Here is a 21,543-nt window from a genome sequence, read left to right as displayed (position 1 = left end):
ATAATTTTCATGAGAGAACAATTTATATTAATGATAAATATATTGAAATACACATATGCAATTTGTGTTCTTAAAGACAACCCAGATTCGGACCGTGACAAAGATTTGATATTCCTATACATGCAATTTAATACACTTAAAGTGTGATTGTATCTAAAAATTATTTATTCGTAAGTACTAGACTTACGTGTCGATCCACAAAAGTTATACACACATGACATTACATACGAATGTACATCTCACTCTAAAAACGAACGTTCTAAAAAGAATATTCCCTACGCAATGCAAAAATCCGTGTCTCGATCTCGATTACGATCTTAGTTCGGATTGTCATATTATCTTTAGAAATATATATCATAATATACATGTGTATCACGCATGTGTCGTAGAATTTTTAAAGAGCATCAGTGTCCTGCAAAATTCTTTTATCTCCCAGCATTTACGATCCTCTTCCCTTCCGATTTGCCAACAAAGTTTATATTTCATTTCTTATTTACAAATTTTGTAGAAAATAAAATCTGTACAATTTTAGAAAATTACAAACTGTTTATTGTATAACTCGTTACAAGTGGACGAGCAATGTGTAAATAAAGATTTATTTACTTATTAAGCTAACCTCAAGAGTTAGTTTATTATCCTTTTGTAGGAGAATCGAAACATTATAAAATAATAACATAAAAAAGTAATATATATATATAGTATTATATATAATTCTGATATATGAAAATATTTAAAAACAAAAATATACTGTTACGCTTTACTTTATTTATATATTTTACGTACATTTTAAAAAAGAGAAGCGATTCTTACATAATAATAGTTTAAGACTGGAAAAATATTACATCGTCCGCTATTATACTAGTACTTGACTTTGTATTACCATCTTCGTCTTTAAATTCCCCGTAAGTTATTTTTCCTGAGACGTATATCCTTTGTCCTTTTTTCAAATAATTTAAAACGTTGTCGCGTAAACTCGGTTTAAAAACGCATATCCTATGCCACTCTGTCCGTTGCACGAAATCACCTGAAATTTTGTTCGATATAGTTTTATTTTGATAAAGTGCAAATTAAATAAAACGAACGACTAATGAATTATACGTGTAAAATTTCTCGCATGTATATAACAACTCGAAGTCGTTATCATATTTATATAACTTACGTTGTACGTAATTAATTAATTCTACGTACCATTCATATACCTATAGTTGCTGTGCGTGGCAAGAGAAAATATAACAACAGGATGCTCTTCGTTACCCCTTTTTTGTGCATCGCCTCCTACTCTTCCTAGTAGAGTGACTTGATTTATAGCTACGATTAAGCATACGATTAATATTTAACAGAGAGAAAGAGAATAGTATTTATCTGGTAAAAATTTTAAATACCTATTTTATTCCAATTTTAAAATTTTATTCCAAATAAATTTGTCTGTTTTTAGATACTTGTTTGCGATAGAAACAACTACAAAAGATGTAAACAACTACATTATCGTATTTCTCAAAAGCATGCGATACAAACGATTTACATTGAAACTCGCTTTTCGATTAAAGATACATAAATTACGTATGTTATCTAATTCTATATCATAAGATGAACATCGTATTGATGTTCATATTTTTCATTTTAGATATAAAAATGTAAAAAACCGGTACACTTGAACAAATTCCCCGATCTAAGAAATTAAAAGTTCTCCCCTAAACTCTTTATAATTCTGATGATTGTTAATGTATTGTAAAAAAAAAAAGATAAAGTTTTATTACTTACTTTTTTCTAATTTCGTATTCATAGTAGAAGTACATAGTTGTTTTTTTCCAATTGTTCGTATATTTTGTATCATTCGTGGGATAACCTAAAAATAACGCAATCTTTTTAATTTCACACGTTATCTCATAGATTTTTATATAACGTAATTTTAGATTACCTGCCGAAACATTTTTACTATTTTGTACGGAATGAAACGATGTGAAACAGTGAAATTAAAACTGTATCTAATATTCTTCGAAAAATCACATTTCACAGAAGTACTTAAAACTAGTACGAGCACATGGTTGGCGGCCGGGCGGGCGAGGAGGGGTGATCTATCTGTACAATATATACCGAAGCCATCTGCGCTCTGGTGGCAGAAATAGGTATTAAAATTTGAAATAACAGCATTTCGCATTGTGTCGTATTAGAAGGAGCACGTAAATGTTGAGAGTTTGTCGTAAATATGGAAAATTTATTATACAACAGCAAATCACTGCTTCAAAGTGGTAAGAATTTTAATTTAGTTAATTTTCTATCGATAATCCGGTACACTTTATAGCGATTTGTCGTTTTTCAATGTAAATAGAAGGTTATTAGTTTTTGATTAAGGTCACCTACATCGAGAAGTACAATCACGTATTATCGAAGTGAAATTCTTTCCCTTCTCACTTCCCTCGACCATTTTTCTTTTCTTCTTTATCCTCGATAATCCTTTTATTATCATCGTTATTACTTTTCCGTTTCTTTCCTTCCTTTCCTTTTCTTTGATGCATCGAACCGTAGTTCGATAATCGTTCGATTTTACGTTAATTTTGTTCGTTCGAATTATATTAGCTCAGTCGTGTTTACTTTTATACACGTGTCTCACCGTGTTTTAGTCTAATGTATCGTTTATTTTACTTGAAACGTAATATCGAATCGTTGAAAATATTTTGTTTTTTGTGCACGTTCGACTTACCGGCGAACCTCACCGCTCCTCCCCACTCCTCGCCAACCAAACCACCAAAGGTAAATCGCGCCACGACAGGTCATTTCAATATCGAAATTTGTATCGGTTACATGTATATTTGTGCGTATTACTTCGCGACAGATATTATTTTTCCACTTTCAACTTTGGATAGAGGTTAATCGTTCGTTGTTCTAAACTTTCTAAGAATCGAAAATGTGTTAATTCTTTTTGTTATTGAAGTTGCAAGTTTTCGCAGAGTTTCGTATTCCGTTACCTCAAATTGTTCGAACAACCTTTGCTGATTTTCCGAACAAATTATAATAATTCATATTTAAATTAAAGGTATGTCCCTCCTTCCTCTTCTTGCTGGACCTTGGAAAGGACCTATGGTGCTTCAAAAGCCCAGATGGTAAATAGATTTTTGTTTTGGACTTTGTTTAATTTTATTCTCTATATTCTGTGATAATTATTATTAATTAGAAAGTAGGATCCGATTAAAAACGTGACAAGTGTAAACTTTTCGTTCTTGTATTAAGTATTATCCTACAAATTTTTTATTCGGTAGACATCGATCTTTTATTATTTCAATTTTTCACAAAATAATTAACACTGTCATTAAGAAGAAATTGTAACGTTCTATGTTTTTTGTTACAGATTCGTTCCTGGCATCTACCATAGGATTCGACGATTCTTATTCGATGGCGCGGGTTTCACGATGGATTCGCCGGGTCACAACATCGACGACGACGACGACGACGACGACGTTCTTCGTATCTGATCGTTAGTCGCATGCATTTGTTCCTCCGGTTAGTCGATCATATCGTGGAACGAAAAGTCCGAATCGACACGAGTGACCGGTTGTATTACGTAGAATTTTTGACGAGCATAGTGACCGCGGGTATTTATTATACCCGTGAGTAGTAACATTTTCATGTCTGTATTCTATTCATTAGCTCGGGATAGGTTTTCTTGCACGTCGCGTTTTTAGATACGGATGATAATGCATCAATAACAAAGAATTTGTAGAAATAACATACAATGTTATATATATGTAACGCTTATAAGTATAAGCCGCAGTGGAGAAGTTTGATACCCTCGGACTTTGTTACTATGGAAATTTCGATTGTAAACGAAATCATTATAGCGCTAATAACGATTGTATGCAACAACTTTATTATTCGAGTATTGGGTATTCGGCGGAATTTTATTAAATTTGAAAATATGAAATGCAAAGATAATAAAAGCGTAATTTTATCTGTCCGCTGACGCGTATCAAATTTCACGTGCAAGAAGACGCTTCGCGACAGGCAGATTCTAGAAACGAAACAAGATTAGATTCGTAAGTCATTCTCGTTACTACTTTGTCGCTATGCTCGCCTTTAGTATTTATAATAGTACGTGTATATGCGTGTAAAATACTCCGATATATTTTAAAATCGATTTACGCGTTCCGTTTAACGCAGGTAATATCCCAAATCGAAAAGAAGGGAATACTAAATTTATTAAACACCGTATACGCGTATATATATTTGTCGTTAAGGAGTATAATATTTTGTTAAAGGTGAAAGCGGAAAGGACGAAATTACATAATTTTGTTACTAGGGATAAGTAGAAGGGGAGCTTTCCTTTCTAAAGTTAAATTTCCATTACATATATGCGTTATACACATATACGTGAATCTGACTTGCGTGTATATTATACGTACACACCGCTATCTCGATTACTTCGATCACTTATCGATCGAATCAGCGAGAGATCGATCCAAATGGTGGATCTTGCCACTTGAATTCCTCTTGATAAGTGACGTAAATGACCCAATAGCAGACATTGAGTAGCCCGAAGGAAGCGGGAAATACGACTCGCGCCACTTTGTCGATGTAAGACACGCTGTTTATGTGTCTCGCGATCTTTTCGCCTTTCTTCCTGCAATTTCCAGCTGCTTCCCTTTGTCTGCGCCTCCTAAAATTTGAAACGTTAAAATAACAAGAATCGATCGATTTTACGAGCGATTAAAAGATAAAAACAACGATGAAGAGATTCCCAAAATAACGAACGAATACGCATAACGATATCGTTATTTTTGTTCAATTACGACGAGGTGAAAGAGCCAAGTACGGAACGATACATCGATGCGAATCAAACTCGAAACGAACTATGGCGAATAAAACTGCCAGCCAGAGAACGATGGAAATGTATAAGTATAAACGAAACGCGATGTACACGTTTCCTAGGAGTTTTCAGATCGAAAGTGAAAAGAGCGAAGGAAATTTCTACCTGAACTCCTCGTCGCCGGCGAGGCAATACAGAAATTGTCGCCATTTCGGTATCCACGGCTCCGTTTGCGTTTGTCGTTCCATCGTCGATGGTTTCGACGTAACGGAGGAGACTGTCATCGATCCTCTTCCGTAAGAAACGGATTCCTAAATATAAATTTGTCGGAAGGTGTACAGGGCGAGTCGGTTTAAACGATAAAGAAAGGTGAAATCATCGATGCTTCGATAAGTTGCACGTTATATTTACATTAACGTCGTAAACATCGCATAACAGAGAACTTCTCCTTCGAGGTACGTCTATTATTGTCTCCGGGTGAACCGTTTGAGGACTGCGCGACACAATACCGCAAAACCCATCCTGATAGTCGGTTTCGCTCTCGTTTTCCAACTCTTCCTCGTCCAAAGGAATTTCTCCGCTGCCAACCTGATGCAAGCGCGTTAGAAGAATTAGCGAGAAAGTAACGTCCGGTTTTATGAATTTTGCGCGACATAAATCAACGCACGCGCTATAGTTATTATCGTTCGACTTTTACCAAATACGTGCTAGGTTAAATTATTCGTAATTAATTACGAATAGGTACCTTTGTGAAGTAGTGGACGCCGGCAAATTCTAACAGAGTAGCGATACAGTATCCAAAACTCATTAGCAAAAACCAGTCGAGGGCAGTGGCGTATCTAACTTTGGGCAAGTCTGTTCTGGAATCGAGACTAATCGTGGACAGTGTCAAAACGGTAGTAATGCCTGTAATAATAATTTATTCGATGTTGCTTTCGAGCATTTTTGGAGAAATTTGTGCACTCTACGTTCGTGAGAAAGGTTGTTGGTTCGCGTTGGTCTCGAGCCTCCCAAGATTCGACCAGAATCGAAATTTGGTCGTAACATTTTATACGTACAGGGTGTAGAACTCTGCGACTACCGTATCGTACGATGTTACACGAGCGGATTGATTTTTCACCAGCGAACAAATATTTTACGATCCGAAGCTTTATAGTTGTACTAAATTTACGGATATGTTCGGTATGTGTGGTATATTCGAAAGGCACCGGCTTACCTAGACCGACTCGATCGCTGGTAGCTTCACGATGAATCCAGAAAGACACCCAACTTAGGACTACTATTAGAACACAGGGTACGTAAACCTGACGGAATCACAAGGAGAAGAATATAACGATTAACGTAAAATTATGTAACGAGCTAATTTGTTCGTATCAACTTACTTGGATGAGAAAATAGCCGGTGTTTCGTTGCAAGTTGAAGGAAACTTGAAGAACTGAAAATTCCCCTTCGCGACGAACAAAGGTTAAATTCCTGTACGGCGAACCCATCAGATCGAACTGCGAAAGAGCCATTCCAGGGACGAAATTTACGGAGGAGCCCTCTTGCCATTCGTAAATTAATTGACCGGACGTATACGCATCTGAAAACGTGCGATATTAAAATTAAAAAATATTAGAAACTGTTCGGCGCACAGCAGAGATCACGTTCGTAACATTTCGATGAATTTCATCCTTTTATTTCTGCGTATGGAATTTCGAAACAAACGCGTATCGTAAAATATGTCCAATAAATCTCTCTACGTAAATCTTCGATAGCGATTGCTTTACCGAACATATCAAAATGCGTTTATTTATCTTTTTGGTATTAATTGAATTTAATTTTACGTAGTTTCCGAGTTGTTGGTAAAGAAGGAACGCCGTTCCTTGTACTTTTTGCTGCAGGAGTTTTGCGATTGAACTTGGGGAAGTCGCCGCGAGAGGGCAGTCGTGTCGGTATTGCGTCGGTACAAGGAAACTATATCGATCGAGCGTATTTTGATTTCTAAGTTACGTTATTGTTGTAGCAAATGAACAATATATATATGTGCGTAGCCAGCAGACAAAGATTAAAAAACTATTGAAAAATTAACGAACCATCCGTATCAGAAAATAATAAGAAATGGAAAAATTTGTCTCGGACGAAAATTGGAAATACAAGATACGGTTCGTCTTTTATAATATCGATTGCATCTCGTCTACTTTCTGGCTACGAAAACCCACGTTATTACTCGAAAGGCTGAAAACGTTTGACAAGAGCCTTTTTCGTTACGAACGTTCGAATAGTTTTAGAGATACTTACAACTTCCGAGAATAAGCGGACAAGACTGTCGATCCATGGGAAAATTTCGAAGCTCCATTGGACATTTCGCTTTTATAGTAAGCCTGTTGTAAAGAAGAATATAACGTATGGTTGCAATCCATAATTAACGTTAAATTATTTTACGATTTCCGTATCGTTGCTATTAGTTGCTGCGTTTAATATGCAAATGAAATGTTCACATCGGTAACAACCTCATGGAATAAAGTATATCTCCGTCTTGCGAGATTCTTAATAATTTATTCGGCACCGTGATGGTATGCACGTAGCTGTGTTTTCCATTATAAAAATACGTGTCCGGCCTCCAGATTCTTTCCAACATTTTGATGCTCAAGCTGAGCGACTTTATCGGGCCCAAGAAGCTTAAACGAGAGTCGCGCCAAGATTGTCGAAAGTAACAATCCATCGAATAATCCTGTAAGAAGCAGCGCGTGCTATCGTTAGTAACGGAAACGCCATCCTGTCCTTTTTGAGGACCACGAAACTCAAAGACGAGTAAAACGTATACACGTCGCACATAGAGGAAGCTGTTTAACTTCTTCGTCGACGTGGATGATCGAAATTTTTCGGTAAACTTAACGTTTACTGAAGAAAAAAAAAAAAAAAAAAAAGAAGAAAAAATATCCGACCGAGAAATTTGTCCACGCTTTCTATAATTTCGAGCCATCCGTTAGGCACGTGACGAATTCCATCACGGAGAAATGTCGTGTCTTTAGACGAGATCCAATCGTCAGGGCACTGGCAAAGGAGCAGTTTCTTCGAACGAATTCAAACGCTTGACCGAAGAATTTGGATCGTTTATTTGCACGTCTGACGCGCTAAACCTACCATGTCGAGTTCCGACACAGGACCCATGCTTCTTATCAGAATATTGGTTTTTACCACGGTTGGCGTTCCTAGGAAAGAGAAATTACATCTTTTGTAAACTGAAAAATCATCGTCTATACATGTTCGATCACGTAGGATGCGTCGTAACACGATACCACCTGCGTTTACGGCGAGGCATCTTCGTGCCGACACCGTGGCAAGCAGCCGGCAGCTATTTGGCCTTACCACGACTTTACGACTGTGCCCAGGGCTCGGCCAGTAAGGAACGCGGCGTACGGCGTTGGAGCGAACGTTCGAAGGGACGATAGTCGGAGATTCGAAGTCGCCGGGGCTAGAAGAGCGTCGGGCCGACGTCGAAGAAACGCGTCCGCGCGACGCTAGATGCGCCACACGATCGAAACCTAATCCGACGCTCGATGATCGCGAATCAAAGGCACAAAGGACAAGCCACAGAGCAGATCGAGGATAGCAAATTTTATAGTGGTATCGTACAGACGTCGCGCGTCTTGGAAGATGACTCTCGTTTTCGACTTCGGCCGACCCTTCGGCTACGCGTAAACCGTGTCGTCCTAGCGGAATATTTTGCGGCCCGGATACCCTACTACCGTAGAGCCAAGGTTTCAGACTTTTCATCGAACAACGGTATCGATTATTCGAAAACGAACGACGTTAGCGACGTTTTGGAGGATTTGCAGGACGAGCATATCTTCGAACCGACTAATCACGCGATCAAGCAAAGTGGGATTATCGTCGATCTCATCTGGTCGAATTAATTCGGTTTATCGGAATCACGTAAAATGCATAATAGTAACGATACGCGATCATTGTGAAATATAGAACGGTATCGCGTCGAAACACGTCCATCTTTTGACGATTGGTATTATTACTCGTAACGCGAATTGCTTGGCGAGCAGGAAGTAGACGAGAAGTTTTTCCGTGCAATCGTAAATAAGGCGGATAATTTAATTGATCTCGTTTAGACAGGTTCGGGTAAGCGCAGTTCGCTTGCATCTCAGAAATATTTAGTTTTATTTCATTTTAGAAACAAACGCCCACAGTCTAATAACGAACTTGATCAGCGTGCATATAAATTTTCGAATAGGACGATGAATAGGACTAGCTAAAAGCAGCAACGAGAAAGGGTGGTGGCTGCTGCATAGAGGAAAAAAAAAAAAAGAAAAATAATACATAGATGGACCGACGGAAATGAGTACAGAGAGAGATAATCGAGAGAATAGTTTGGCGTTCTTTTGGAAGGAAAAAAAGAAAGAAATAAGGATGATGGAAAATTGGGACCGCGTGTCAGGGATAAAGGCGATTTCGAAGGGATAGTTTTCTTCGGCTGGCTGCAATCCAACTTTCCGCGTGTTCTATTCGTATCGGACCGGCTCCTATTTTTCCCCTTTCCGGCCGATCACTCGTCAAAGATCGTTACAGTGCTCCAATTTTTTCGTTGTAAACATTTCGAGATCGATGTTCCACGAAAACGCTACCCCTTCCTTTTAATCGCTGTAATTCGCTGGTTCTCGGCCGCGACTCTCGCGATCGTTTAATCCTTTCATCGCGAGGATCGAATTAATCCAATTTGCACGGAGCGACCCGATCGAGCGTGAACAAAATTTTACGAACGAAGAATTGTTTCAATTAGGGAGGAAAGTTATCGTAATTGATTTTTACACGGTGTAAATTATTACCGAAAACGTGTTGATCAACGAGTTCTCTCAATTCGTAGCGTTTCAAGAAGGAGAAACGTTGTTCGTCTTTGCCACTTTTGTCTTACGTTTCGATAATCTCGACGATTTCGATTCGCTCGATGTTCGCTCGAGGGACGAACATCCGAAATAAGTCGAAACTTGTCTCTTTACCCTTTCCGTGAGTAGGCAGTTGATTGTTCTCGTAGTTCATTAGAAGGTTCTCAAGAACCATCGTGATGTTTCTGGAAACGATGTCGTTGACAGTCCCTCTGGTCAGCTGGGTAGCTTTCGAAGAAGTCTTCGAGGACGCGGAAGAAACGTGGAGCGCGTGGTTCCGATTTCTCCACGATGACAGCAATATAAGGAGTAGAAACCTGCGAAAGTCAAATGTCCGCTTATCGAGAGCGATCTTATTGTTAATCGTTCTATTTAACGTCCCATCGATTGTAACGCGATCATTATCTCGTCAATTCACCTATTATATCTAATATTAATAACAATGGCACTGTCACCACCGTAAACGTCGCAAGCTTCTCTCCTCGTTTGTTTCACGATATTTCACGTCGCTTAAACTATCGAACGAAACACCTTAAAAATCTACGCGTACTCGACGATCGTCGTTGTGAAATGTTATCGGCGAATATCTTAGAGATAGGGATTTTGCGCGTGGTACAGAGAAATTTGCGAAAAAATCTCGTTTTCGATGGACTTTTCGCAAAAAGGGCGCCGGAAGGGCTTAAAGGGCGATTCTGACGTAACGAGGGAGAACGTTCACTCGAAACATCGAGGGGCAGCCTCGTCGGAAGTTGCTGAATCCGCGGCTAAGGAGAGCACTTTTCTACTCCTCTTCCCCTCTTCCCACCTTCCATTCCCTCTCCTTCTGCAATGGCCTCTCATCAGCCTTCTGCCTGCTTCGCCACGTGAAAACCGTTTTTTTTCTTTCGGCGGACTACGCTCGAATTTTTCGCTATTTTCTCCATTGCCTGGACATCGCTCCGAAACATCTTGCTCGTCGTTACGCACGCCGTTCGAAGTAGTCGAAACAGGAGAACCACGTGAATCGATATCGTTGCGAGTTACAACTTTCGTCGTATAAAATTATAAAAGTCGTTTTTTTCGAACGCACGGCGAATTATTCGACTTGTCGAATGCTGATATCTCGACTTTGTAGTTAATGTCGTTGGTACTCGATGCACCGAGCCGTAGGTTTATGTTATAAAAATACGAACGTAGATTATTCGGCGAGTAGAAAGGCACGAGAAACGTATGCACGCCTCAAAGCTGCCAAACAGAAATTACAATAGTTGTGCTGGCTTGTAAAAAGCCAATAATCAACGAGGAGATACGAACTGACGAAAGAGTGGTAATTATTCTCTTTGCGGCTACCGCAGGTACACGTTTACCGGCTACTCGTACACTTTAATTTCAGCTTTTTCATTAGCGGTCTGTATCGATATCGCCATATTTGCGAGGCTAGCTAAATAATCGACGCGCAATGCAGATCCTTGCTGGTGCTTTCATTACCATAATTTACATCTCCGTTTAATCCTTCGTTTCGCACGTAGGACCCTGCTTTTCTTAATTTAAAAAACCTCTAAACGTAACGAGTGTATACGGCAACGTATGTCGAAACGCCTAGGTGTCCTACTAGATAAAGATAACGGTACGTGTACACATTTTTTCGTTTGTAGAAACAGACGCGAATGAAAATCGCGTAAAACGAATTTACGTGGAACGGATACTCGGCGTGAATCGAGCCACGTCGTCGACGTTTTAAGTTCTCACGCCGAAGAAAGAAAGGTCGCAAAGAAAAGCCTTCCTACTTTGAAATGTTTACGACATAGGAAAGAAAACTCGCGATTAGGTGGTTCGAGGCACACGCACAGTTCGACGTTAGTTGCTTCTGTTAACAAAATTCGATCGATCGATCGATCGAATATCCTTTTACCATGCTTGTTCGTGCTTTTTCTTCTTGCTGGCATACTTGTCTGTGAGATTCGCAAGTATTTACGAACCGAATATCGCGTTTTCAACTTTGTCAAATTGGAAATATGGATAGCCAATTTAGTAGTCCAACAATGAAACGTTCCACGTTTGGATTACCATCTTTTTTATAGATTTTTTTAGAAAATGTCGACAAGGAAGAAACAACGTCTCGAGCCCCGAAAGTGGTTCGAGGAAAGAGAACGGGGTGCCTGAAATCGCGAAACCACTTCCGACTCCCCGGAACAACCTTATTTCTGCTTAGCGAGAAGATCCAATCGTACTTTGATGCAATTGCTTTAAAGCGGAATTTATTAGAAAAAAAAGAACGAAACAAGAGGAATGAGACTGTTCCTCGTATAAGAGCGATAGGAAACGGTCCATCGATCGGGATGGAACGAAAGAGCGTACTTACGTTAACATTTCGTTGCGCCTTTTCCTCGACTTTGATCCTCGACGATCGATAAAGCGACACCGAGAAATTTTGGAAAATTAAATAAGCGCGAACCGAATACCGACACTCGCGGGGAAGATTTACACGCGATTCTTGCGACGGATCCTCGTGGATCTCCCACCTGGCCGACCAAACTTTCTGCCGCGCAAGCTCCGACAATCCTGCCTTCCGCGACGTTCAACGAACTTTGTTATCGTTTATTCGTTTCTTCTTTATTCCTTTGTACCGCACGTTCAACCATTGACAATGTTATCTGTCGGCTGCTGGCTTTTTACAATTTTTTTTTTTTTTTTTTTCATCCTACCTTCAGTCGTGTTTGACGAAATATATTGAATTTACGGAGCTTTGTGCGAGTACAGTAGGACGAAGTGAAATCATACGTAAAGAACGCATAAGCGAAAGAACGACGATCAAAAGGAATTAGCAGTGGGGATTTCTCGCGCAATTTCGTTACTATCGTTTAATTTCGCGTAATAGGCGGATTATCTTTGATCGAAGTTATTCGACCAACGAAATTCTCCTCTTCCTTTTCATTGGGAAGCAATGGAATGGGGAAACTAGTTACGAAGAAAAAATGAGTTACGCACGCGTTGTATATGGTTCGACGATTATTTAACGTTCGAGAAATTATGCGCTAACGTAGTATTTGTCTTTGTGGTCGAAAGATATAAAAATGGCGTATCGTACGCGGTACCATCGTGCTACTTTTCCGGCGTAGGAAAAGAGCAGGTACGAGGAAGATGATAAAAAGATCTCAGTCTCTTAGTCAACGAAATTTTGTTGTTAGAAAATTTCGTCGTTCTCGCTCGTACCGTGAATTTTGGCCAGGGATCGAACGAAACCGAGAGCTTTTATAAATAGCAGCTTTCAACTTTTCCATCGTTTCTTTTCTCATAAATCGTAAGTTAAACTGTATGTGGATAAGAATGGACGTTAGGGTGCATTCTGTGCAGTTTCCTACGTAGGTGGATCGTGTAGAGCAGCAGCTTGGCTAGGCGGTTGGCGAGGACGATTTTCAGATCTCTACGGAGTTGGTAATGTCGCACGGACCACGTTGCGTTTTCTATGTAACGCTTCTAATTTAGCAACGTGGCTTTTGGCAAGCATACCCTGCGACTACGATACCACCGTACGTTCAAATCGGTTTGACGATTGTTTCGTAGACGAAAAGTTGGTTGTCCGTGCGTCTGTTGACGAGGCTAGTCTTTTCAAAGAATACGTAACAGTGGAATATCTCCGTACTTATCGATTTATCGCGTTCTTACGAAAGGAATATCATCCTATGTAACACGTTCTCGGTACTATTAACCCTGGGTATTAATCACGATCCCTAAACTTGAGGGTTGGCACATTTATAAAATTGTTAAACCAGTGTGGTAGTTTCAGCGGTAGTAGCACGGGCGATAATCGTATCGAACGATACGCGTGGAACTAGGAAACTGGTTGATTCGGGTTCGCTAAACAGATAGGACAGGTAGGATCCTTTTACGCTTTGGCAAGTATCGGTCATTTTCACTGGCTTCGATAATAAGAAGTAGCCAAGATTATTTTGACTTGGAACGAAGAAAAATAATCGTTTTATCGTCGTAAAAGTCGTTGCATCGTTGTGCGGAGAAAAAAAGGTAACGCGAAGCAGGAATTTTTAAGTAAAATTGTAGGATCGGTGGTGTCGACAATTTCGTAGGACGCGTGACTCGTACCGTCGCGTTTACGCTCCGTAAATAAGGAGCCTTAATAGATAAATAAAGTTTGCGCCTGGCGGAGAAAAGAAGGATGAAAAGTGCGAAGATAGGAATAGATTATCGCGAAACCACTTGTTTCGATATTGCCGAGGACAAAAGTACACGTTCGGAGGGGTAGATCGATGGAACGGTAATCCGGTAAGGTGAACGACTCTCGATGCCGGTGTGTGTTTTGCGGAGGCATGCGAAGGGTGGCTCTGCTTCGATCGTGGCGTGGAAATCAAAAGAGGAAGAGAAAGGAAGAGGGCGAGAGATAGAGAGGAGGAAGGACAGAGGCAGAGAAGCGAAGAGACACGAGGACCGGCTCTGTGTCACTAGGTCGCGGTGAAACGGGGCTGCACATGCGTGGTCCATTTTGCGCCAACCTCTGGACCGCCTCGGGAGCCGAGGAATGCCAAGTACCCAGAGATACGGAGGCTGGTGTTATCGGCGTGCAAAGAGAAGCGAAAGATAAATAGGTGAGAGAGAACGGATAGGGAAGCCGGGTACGGGTTCGAGAGTACCAGCAGTGCGAGTGTGAAACACCGATACGAAACGAAACGTGTGGTAGTAGAGGGGAGAGGTCGAGGGTGGGAACGGCAGGCAGGGAGAGACGTACGAGAAACGGGTTGACTAAATTCGATAAAGAAGGGACGATGGTTGGAACGACCGAACAGCTGAACAGACTTTCTACATGGTTTGCACAGGGTTTGCACAGAGCTTCTTGCAAAAGGGGCTTGTACAGGGTGTCGCGCAGGAAGCAATAGCGTTTGTCTCTCGTCGAGGTTATATATCGATGATTGGTGGACAATCGCGAGGTGCGCACTGTACAGCTTTTTCGTGGATCGTTGGACGCTTCGACGACGCGTCGCTGTGGCATCCGTCGTGCAAACACGGAGAGATCTACGAGAAATTGGATGCGAATCGTTCTTCGCGCGATCAAAGATTTTCAAAGCCTTTTTACCGTGGCTGACAGGCCGAACAGTGGTCGTGCTCGTGCGACGTCGTGTCCGTGAGACGTGGTGCGCTCGGGAACGTGGGATACGCGACGGAGCGGTCGCGGAGCAGCCAGAGGAGGTCGTTCGACCGATGTCGAATATATATACGTACGCGTATCTCGTTTCGTTTAAAAATTACTTGCGAATAAAAGGGAGAACTTCTTTCACGACACCCTGTATATTCGGCCAGTCGAGAAATCTCGCAACATGGCGAATGAAATTGGAATTACGAGCGAGATTGTTCGAAAAGAGGCTCGAAGAAGAGAAATTGAAGGGAAAACGGGGATGGGAATAGGTGGATGGGAAATAATTACTCGTACGCTGTATAAGACGGAGAAAAGCAACGTGGAAGGTGAAATAAAAAATGTGTAGGGCTCGAGAGGAAGAGTGAAAGTTTAAGAAAGTGAGAAAGAAAGATGGATGGACAGATGGGTAGATGGATAGATTGACAGAGAGAGAAAGAGAGAGTGAGAGAGAGGGGAGGTTGGGACGATAAGGAGAAACGTATCCTAACGAAAGGAGGTTGGTAGAGGGTGATAGCGAAGGGGTAGCGAAACGGGGATGGGTATGCGGAGAAGGTGAGTGGCGCGCAGTATCCGAAGCGTCGGAAAATACCGTCGACGACGGCGTCGACGTTGGACAGTGCTGGTGAACGAAGCTGTCTGTTCGGTAGTGAGAAAGTGTGCCCTTTCAAGGGCTGCCGTGCCAGGAACAGCTAGAGAACATCGACTCCTGGCCCGAGACAAAACCCTCCTCGACGATGTTCGCGGATCCTGTCGACGGCCTTTCCGTCGACGTCGTTCCATCCGCTCCACGCGACGAGTACACCGTTCTTTCGAACGATTCTTCCAATTTTTCGGAAAACGTTCTTCCCATCTTTGGATCAAGTCTCGCGAATATACGTTAGGTGGAATTGGACGTCCCTCGGAAGAGGACAAACGTACGCGGTAGCCACGACAAACGCGAAAAAGATATCGCACGAACACGCGCGAACGTTTTTATCGTATGGAATTAACATAAAAACATGGAACTCTGGATCGCGATTTTAACGAAATATCGCGAGCCAAAAGACGAATCATCGTCGTCGCAGAAATGAAAAGCACGCGCGTACGTGCGTTTTACTTTCACTTTCACCTTCTGCGGATACTCGTATAAGTCAGCTACGCTTGCGTGAGTATAGCCGATGCCTGTCGCTCTGATTAATCATTTTTTGACAATCCTGCTGCCTGCGAACGAAAGGATACGATTTATACTAAAATTTTATCCATAGCACATCTGGCGTACTTTATAAATTACAAACTTCCTTCGTTCGACTACTTCTTTATAAACTGACTTATAACAGATTGATGTTCGCATCGTTGTTAAAAGTAGCTCGTACAGCTGTCTGTATTAGGTATGCGAGAGACGAAAGATTAGACGACCAGTTGGTATGCGAAAAGGGTCAAGGACGGAAATCAGAGCGGTTCTGATTGCAGTTTCTGGCAGCTCGATGTCGAGGTGCAAGGACCTATCGAGATGACGTCCTCTTCTACCTGCTGACGTAATTCCGGAGGATGCATCGCAGGATGTGGCTGCAGCAGACGTTTCTCTTGCTGCAAATGGTTCACCTGATTGCTTGGTAATCGTTTTATCGACGTTAATTTTATCTTCATCGAAAACGTCTATTCTTCCGCGATGCTTCGATTCGCTGGCAAAGGAAGAACGAAAGATCGACGAATTCGACTGTATCGTTGGTAAAATGAGATTCGTGCCTCGCTTAGTCGTCATTAGAAAAAGAACGATCAGCGATAGATCGGATCAAAGAATGACTTGATCTACCGTTCGTTGTTTCGTAGTAATTTCGATAAATAAAGATTTAGTGAGAAAAAATTTTTATTGAAAATTCATGTATACATATATATTAATCTCGTATTCGGTTTCAAAATGTTTCCTGGTAATCCGTGTATTCGCGATACATGACGATACGCTTGGATAACGATCGTAAAAATATATTCGTTTCGTTTCTGTCTTGATCCTTTTTTTCCAAGCAATGCGTTGATTTTTAGGGCCAGTCTTGAGAATACAGGGCTGTCCGACAGATTAGAAAATGTGACGCAAACTATATCGCGGATCCTCGATGGTTACGATATTCGATTGAGGCCAAATTTCGGCGGTAAGTGCATTTTATATTTCTTCGTCCAAAGTAATTAAGCATGTAATCTGCGCGATGTTTTTAACTCGATGTTTACCTGTTTGTAATTTTTAGAAATCGGTATAAGTACCCTTCTTTAGCGTAAAACGTATTTCTATAAGTAATAATTAATTAACCAGATTCAATAAATTGTACCGCTGGACTGGCGTTGTCTTTAGGGCCTTTAGACTATCTGGCATCGCAGTATCATCGATAACGGAAGAAATAAATAAAAGATAAACTCGTTTTATCTTTTAAACCAGGCTGTCTCAAACCAGCCGTGAATAGAAAAATCAGTCGAGTAACTTTTAGGGAATTTCGCGTGCTATAATATTTTCGAACGACTTATCTCCAAACGTTGACCAACTAAAGTCAACGTAAAGAGAATTTATCGAGCGATCGAGAATGTCTTACGGGTCGGTGATCGCGCCGGAATTCCAATTAATCCGCTTAACGATGCCAGGTAATTTCTTTAATCCTCGTTGATTGCTCGACCTATAAAAGACGAATTAGATATACGAGTCCTTTTTGTTACTCGTTTCCTCCTTTTATCGTATTTTATACAGATTTCTATATCTAATTCTCTCAGGAGATCCCCTGTTGGTTGGCATGGACCTTACGATCGCGAGCTTCGATGCAATCTCGGAAGTAAACATGGTAAGCATTATCAAGGGGCTCGTAAGAAAACCGACCCTCGTCAAACTCGACTTTTTGCAATATTTTAGATAGTAATACGTCGCGGTGCAAGTTGGATTTACAGGACGATGGAATGGATATTGTGAAAAATGATCTATGATAGTCGGTCAGAAAATTCTACACACGCTTTTTAAATATAAAATATAAAATGTTATAGCAAAAGCATCCATTTTACGAATCCTTTTGATACATCAAGACACGCGTATCGTTCGCACGTCGTACAATTTATCTATCTCCACTTTTATTAAGAAAAAAGAGTAAAATTCGTTGGAATATATCGTTCGATACTTACAGCGCTCGGGTCTTTTAGCTTTTTGCGATCGATTTAAACCATCGGTTTAAGGTATAAGATGTTGTGTTCTTGCTTACGGAAACGATAACGGTGTTCTTTTTACCACAGGATTATACGATAACGATGTATTTAAATCAGTATTGGAAGGACGAGAGACTGGCGTTTTCTCAAGAAGAGGAGGTTCTCACTCTCAGTGGAGATTTTGCGGAGAAGATTTGGGTTCCGGACACGTTTTTCGCCAACGACAAAAACAGGTACGTCGGAACAATTTTACGAAACCCCTACATTTTCTGTTAATGAGCAAGTTGTTCGAGTAAACGATTTCGCGCGCCGTGAAATTATCGATCCTCGAACAGCCGAGTCCGAATCAATTCTGACACGCGCGAATATTACGTCTATTACTTTCTAAACTGTATCGCTGCTATAGGACGAGAGACATCTAAAACCACATAGAACGAATTGGTTGTTTTTACGCGGTAGGAAGAAGAGCGTCAGAGTAAATTTAGTTAGACTCGAACTTTGTTTCGTTTCGAGAATCTTCGGGTGGTCCGTTTTAGGCTGCCTCGATCTATATTTATCTCGCTGTCGTTTTCTCCAATCGGCAGACGCGAGAGCGAAAGGTGAAATGCGATCGAGAAAGAAAATGTTGATTTTCGGTTTGTTCGCAGTTTCCTACACGACGTGACCGAGCGCAATAAACTCGTTCGGTTGTCCGGAGACGGATCCGTCACTTACGGCATGAGATTCACGACGACCCTGGCCTGCATGATGGATCTGCACTACTATCCGCTGGATTCGCAGAACTGCACCGTAGAGATCGAAAGCTGTACGGTCGATATTACCTGTCGTAGCTCTTTGCCCCTTCTATCGATTCCTTTCGCTTCTCTCTTCTCCAAGTACGGTAGAGCTTCGCATATCCGAAGAAATAACGAAATATTTGGACAATGGAATGTTCGTATAGTAGGACGATCGCTTTCCTCGTACCGGATATCGTTCGTTCGAACAGAGTTGGAGAGAATCGAGTTGGAACGTTAATCGAGCATACTTGAACTGCTTTTCGTTTTTTTTTTTTTTTTTCGGTAGACGGATACACTGTGCTGGACGTGGTAATGTATTGGAAACAAACGCCGGTCCGTGGCGTGGAAGAAGCGGAACTGCCACAATTCACGATAATCGGTTACGAAACGAACGATCGTAAAGAGAGGCTGGCCACTGGTATATACCAGAGATTATCGTTAAGCTTCAAACTTCAAAGGAACATCGGATACTTTGTTTTCCAGACCTATTTACCTAGTATCTTGATCGTGATGCTAAGCTGGGTCAGTTTTTGGATAAATCACGAAGCAACCAGCGCTAGAGTAGCTCTCGGTAAACACACGGTATTGTTTCCCTGTAGATAGTAAATCCTAACACTTACGACTAGTACAAAAGCTTTCTTTCTCTATTTATATATTAAATTATCTATTCGAAAATTTCGATTATAATCGTCCATTATTATGTAAATCGCCGATCGTCACGCTATATTTTCCCTTTGTAGGTATAACGACAGTCCTTACAATGACCACGATATCCACAGGTGTACGTAGTTCACTGCCACGTATCAGCTACGTGAAAGCTATCGACATTTACTTAGTGATGTGTTTCGTTTTCGTGTTCGCTGCTCTCCTCGAGTATGCAGCGGTCAATTACACTTATTGGGGCGCCAGAGCCAAAAAGAAGACAAAAAAGAAAGAAACCGACGAGAAAAAAGTAATTTCCTCGAAATCGGGTGAGATTTTCTCAATTAGATTTTCTCCGTTCGATGTTTAAATCTCGAGAAACGCCTTATCCATTTGGAATGCGTGGAAACTTTGCAGGAAGCAAAGCAAGTTCTCCTTTTCCTGGCTCGACGGAAGCGGACATAATAGAGCTTCAAGATGTCAGAATGTCTCCCCTGCCGAGCATAAGAAACAGATCAGGCCTAGTTAGCAGTAGTTCGACGCCTGGAACCGGAAGAGAACACGATCCGGCCAAGTTTCCTCCTAGCTTTCGAATTTCCAGAGTCGCGGCCTACAATACGTATGGGAGAAACGCTGGCCTCAGATACAGAGGCCCTAAACAACATAAACCAAAGGTAAAGGAGGGACGTTGAAGAACCGTCGATGACCGTTTAAAAAGAAAAGAAAAAGAAAACGAAAGAGAAAGTTAACAACGAGGAAAAATTATTATTGTTGCAGGTATTACACGCGATACGGAGAGGAGCATCCGTATTGCGCGTGTCGATGCCGAAGATCAAAGACGTGAACATTATCGACAAATACTCGAGAATTATATTTCCAGTCAGTTTTATGCTGTTCAATGCCATTTACTGGGTATTCTATTTCCTCTGAGCCGTCGCAACAGTCTCGTGCCATCTGCCGTACGAAGAAAGATTAAAAAACAAGAAAAAAAAAAAAAAAAAAAAGAAAAGAAAGGACCAATCCGTAATCGAGAATTTCCAAGAATCTCAATGAAAAGGAAATCAATTCTGTTTGAATCAAATTTTGAAATTAGATTCCGAATGGAGTGGACGTTCGGGCCACGATTGAAATCGAAATCTTCGTCATTTTCGATCGAAGGGAGCAGGTATCGAAAGTACTGAATCGAAAGCTGCCAATATTTATCGACGAGGAAATATTTTCAAGGTATATCGATTTATAATCTTGAGACATAATAATATTTTAGAAAATACGTTCCTATTCGATATTTCAATTCGAATGGATTGCAGTGCGCGGTGCAAATGGTACTGTTATTCGAGAATGTTTTTAAATAACGTCAGCTGGAAAGATCATTTAAAAATCGATAACTTTTTTTTACCTGTCATATACAAATCAAGCGATTAACGGTTCGTCTAAACCAAATTGAGATTGCAACGAAAACCAGAGACCGTATTTCGAAATTTAAAAAATCGTTAACTCCCGCGATCGTCGCTGGTATCGGTATCCGACGGTGTTTCCACCCAAATCGAGAAAAGTCGTTCGAAACGAGAGAAGCATAAATTTTAGAAGCATATATCATAAATTAGAGTAGTTCTCGATTAAAACTACTAATTATCATTACTGTAGGTAAAGGATAATGTCACTGTTGTCGATAATGTCAGTATTTTCCAAAGCGTGTCTCATACGTGTTATCATACGAGGTTATCTTAAAACTATATACAGTAGGACTCCGTTCGTATGAACTTGTGGAGGGACAAGTCGATCGTCTTTCGTTCCGTTGACGAGAATAAATATTTTATGGATTAATATAGATTCCAAAAATTTGCCCCTGCGAACAAACTTGTATCGACTGCGAAGCACGAGAGCGTGCCACACGGTGTGTGCCCAAAGTTGAATCCCGTATATCCATATAGACTTTTTACGATCGATTATACAGCGACAGTTTGTTTTTAGACGATGGTTTGGAAAGTCTACTAGTAAATCGATGCTTGTCTTTCCTTTTAAGTCTAATTTGTTCTACCTTTTTGCGAACTGTATCTTATCGTTAGACGTTGGTAAAAGTCGATCGACACTCGACGATGGTGGAGACGATAGGAGGTCGGTTAAAGTTCGGTTAGCCAGGCGCTACTACAATTTCATGTGTATAAACGG

At 40.9% G+C, this 21,543-nt stretch overlaps 3 protein-coding genes across 5 annotated transcripts; 1 reads left to right on the top strand and 2 right to left on the bottom strand.

Annotated features, from left to right (window-relative positions):
- Position 1: 1 nt before the first annotated feature.
- On the bottom strand, positions 2-2,049 carry Mtssb (mitochondrial single stranded DNA-binding protein). The gene is made up of 5 exons (XM_072021159.1): positions 1,919-2,049; positions 1,762-1,846; positions 1,189-1,308; positions 813-1,024; positions 2-583 (listed from the first exon to the last, which is right to left on the bottom strand). Exons 1-4 carry the CDS (start codon positions 1,928-1,930, stop codon positions 822-824), a joined length of 420 nt encoding a protein of 139 aa, XP_071877260.1. The 5' UTR covers positions 1,931-2,049; the 3' UTR covers positions 2-583; positions 813-821.
- A 1,320-nt stretch (positions 2,050-3,369) lies between these two features.
- On the top strand, positions 3,370-20,926 carry Lcch3 (Ligand-gated chloride channel homolog 3). 3 transcript variants are annotated; one of them, XM_072021126.1, is made up of 10 exons: positions 3,370-3,472; positions 16,253-16,395; positions 16,823-16,929; positions 17,537-17,604; positions 18,044-18,189; positions 18,604-18,761; positions 19,019-19,303; positions 19,473-19,703; positions 19,792-20,048; positions 20,152-20,926. In XM_072021126.1, exons 2-10 carry the CDS (start codon positions 16,331-16,333, stop codon positions 20,302-20,304), a joined length of 1,470 nt encoding a protein of 489 aa, XP_071877227.1. In that variant the 5' UTR covers positions 3,370-3,472; positions 16,253-16,330; the 3' UTR covers positions 20,305-20,926. The 3 variants fall into 3 exon arrangements, with proteins under 3 accessions (XP_071877227.1, XP_071877226.1, XP_071877225.1); XM_072021125.1 differs by lacking the exon at positions 3,370-3,472 and adding an exon at positions 13,543-14,258; XM_072021124.1 differs by lacking the exon at positions 3,370-3,472 and having other exon boundaries at positions 15,060-16,395.
- LOC139996624 (gamma-aminobutyric acid receptor subunit alpha-6) lies at positions 4,092-12,148 on the bottom strand. The gene is made up of 11 exons (XM_072021122.1): positions 12,020-12,148; positions 9,793-9,995; positions 7,928-7,995; positions 7,294-7,514; positions 7,082-7,164; positions 6,184-6,383; positions 6,018-6,105; positions 5,547-5,707; positions 5,213-5,389; positions 4,967-5,112; positions 4,092-4,651 (listed from the first exon to the last, which is right to left on the bottom strand). Exons 1-11 carry the CDS (start codon positions 12,025-12,027, stop codon positions 4,438-4,440), a joined length of 1,569 nt encoding a protein of 522 aa, XP_071877223.1. The 5' UTR covers positions 12,028-12,148; the 3' UTR covers positions 4,092-4,437.
- Positions 20,927-21,543: the final 617 nt, after the last annotated feature.

This window comes from Bombus fervidus, chromosome 18 (assembly GCF_041682495.2).
Source record: "Bombus fervidus isolate BK054 chromosome 18, iyBomFerv1, whole genome shotgun sequence".
NCBI lineage: Eukaryota > Metazoa > Arthropoda > Insecta > Hymenoptera > Apidae > Bombus > Bombus fervidus.
This window is presented reverse-complemented; position numbering and strand designations above follow the sequence as displayed.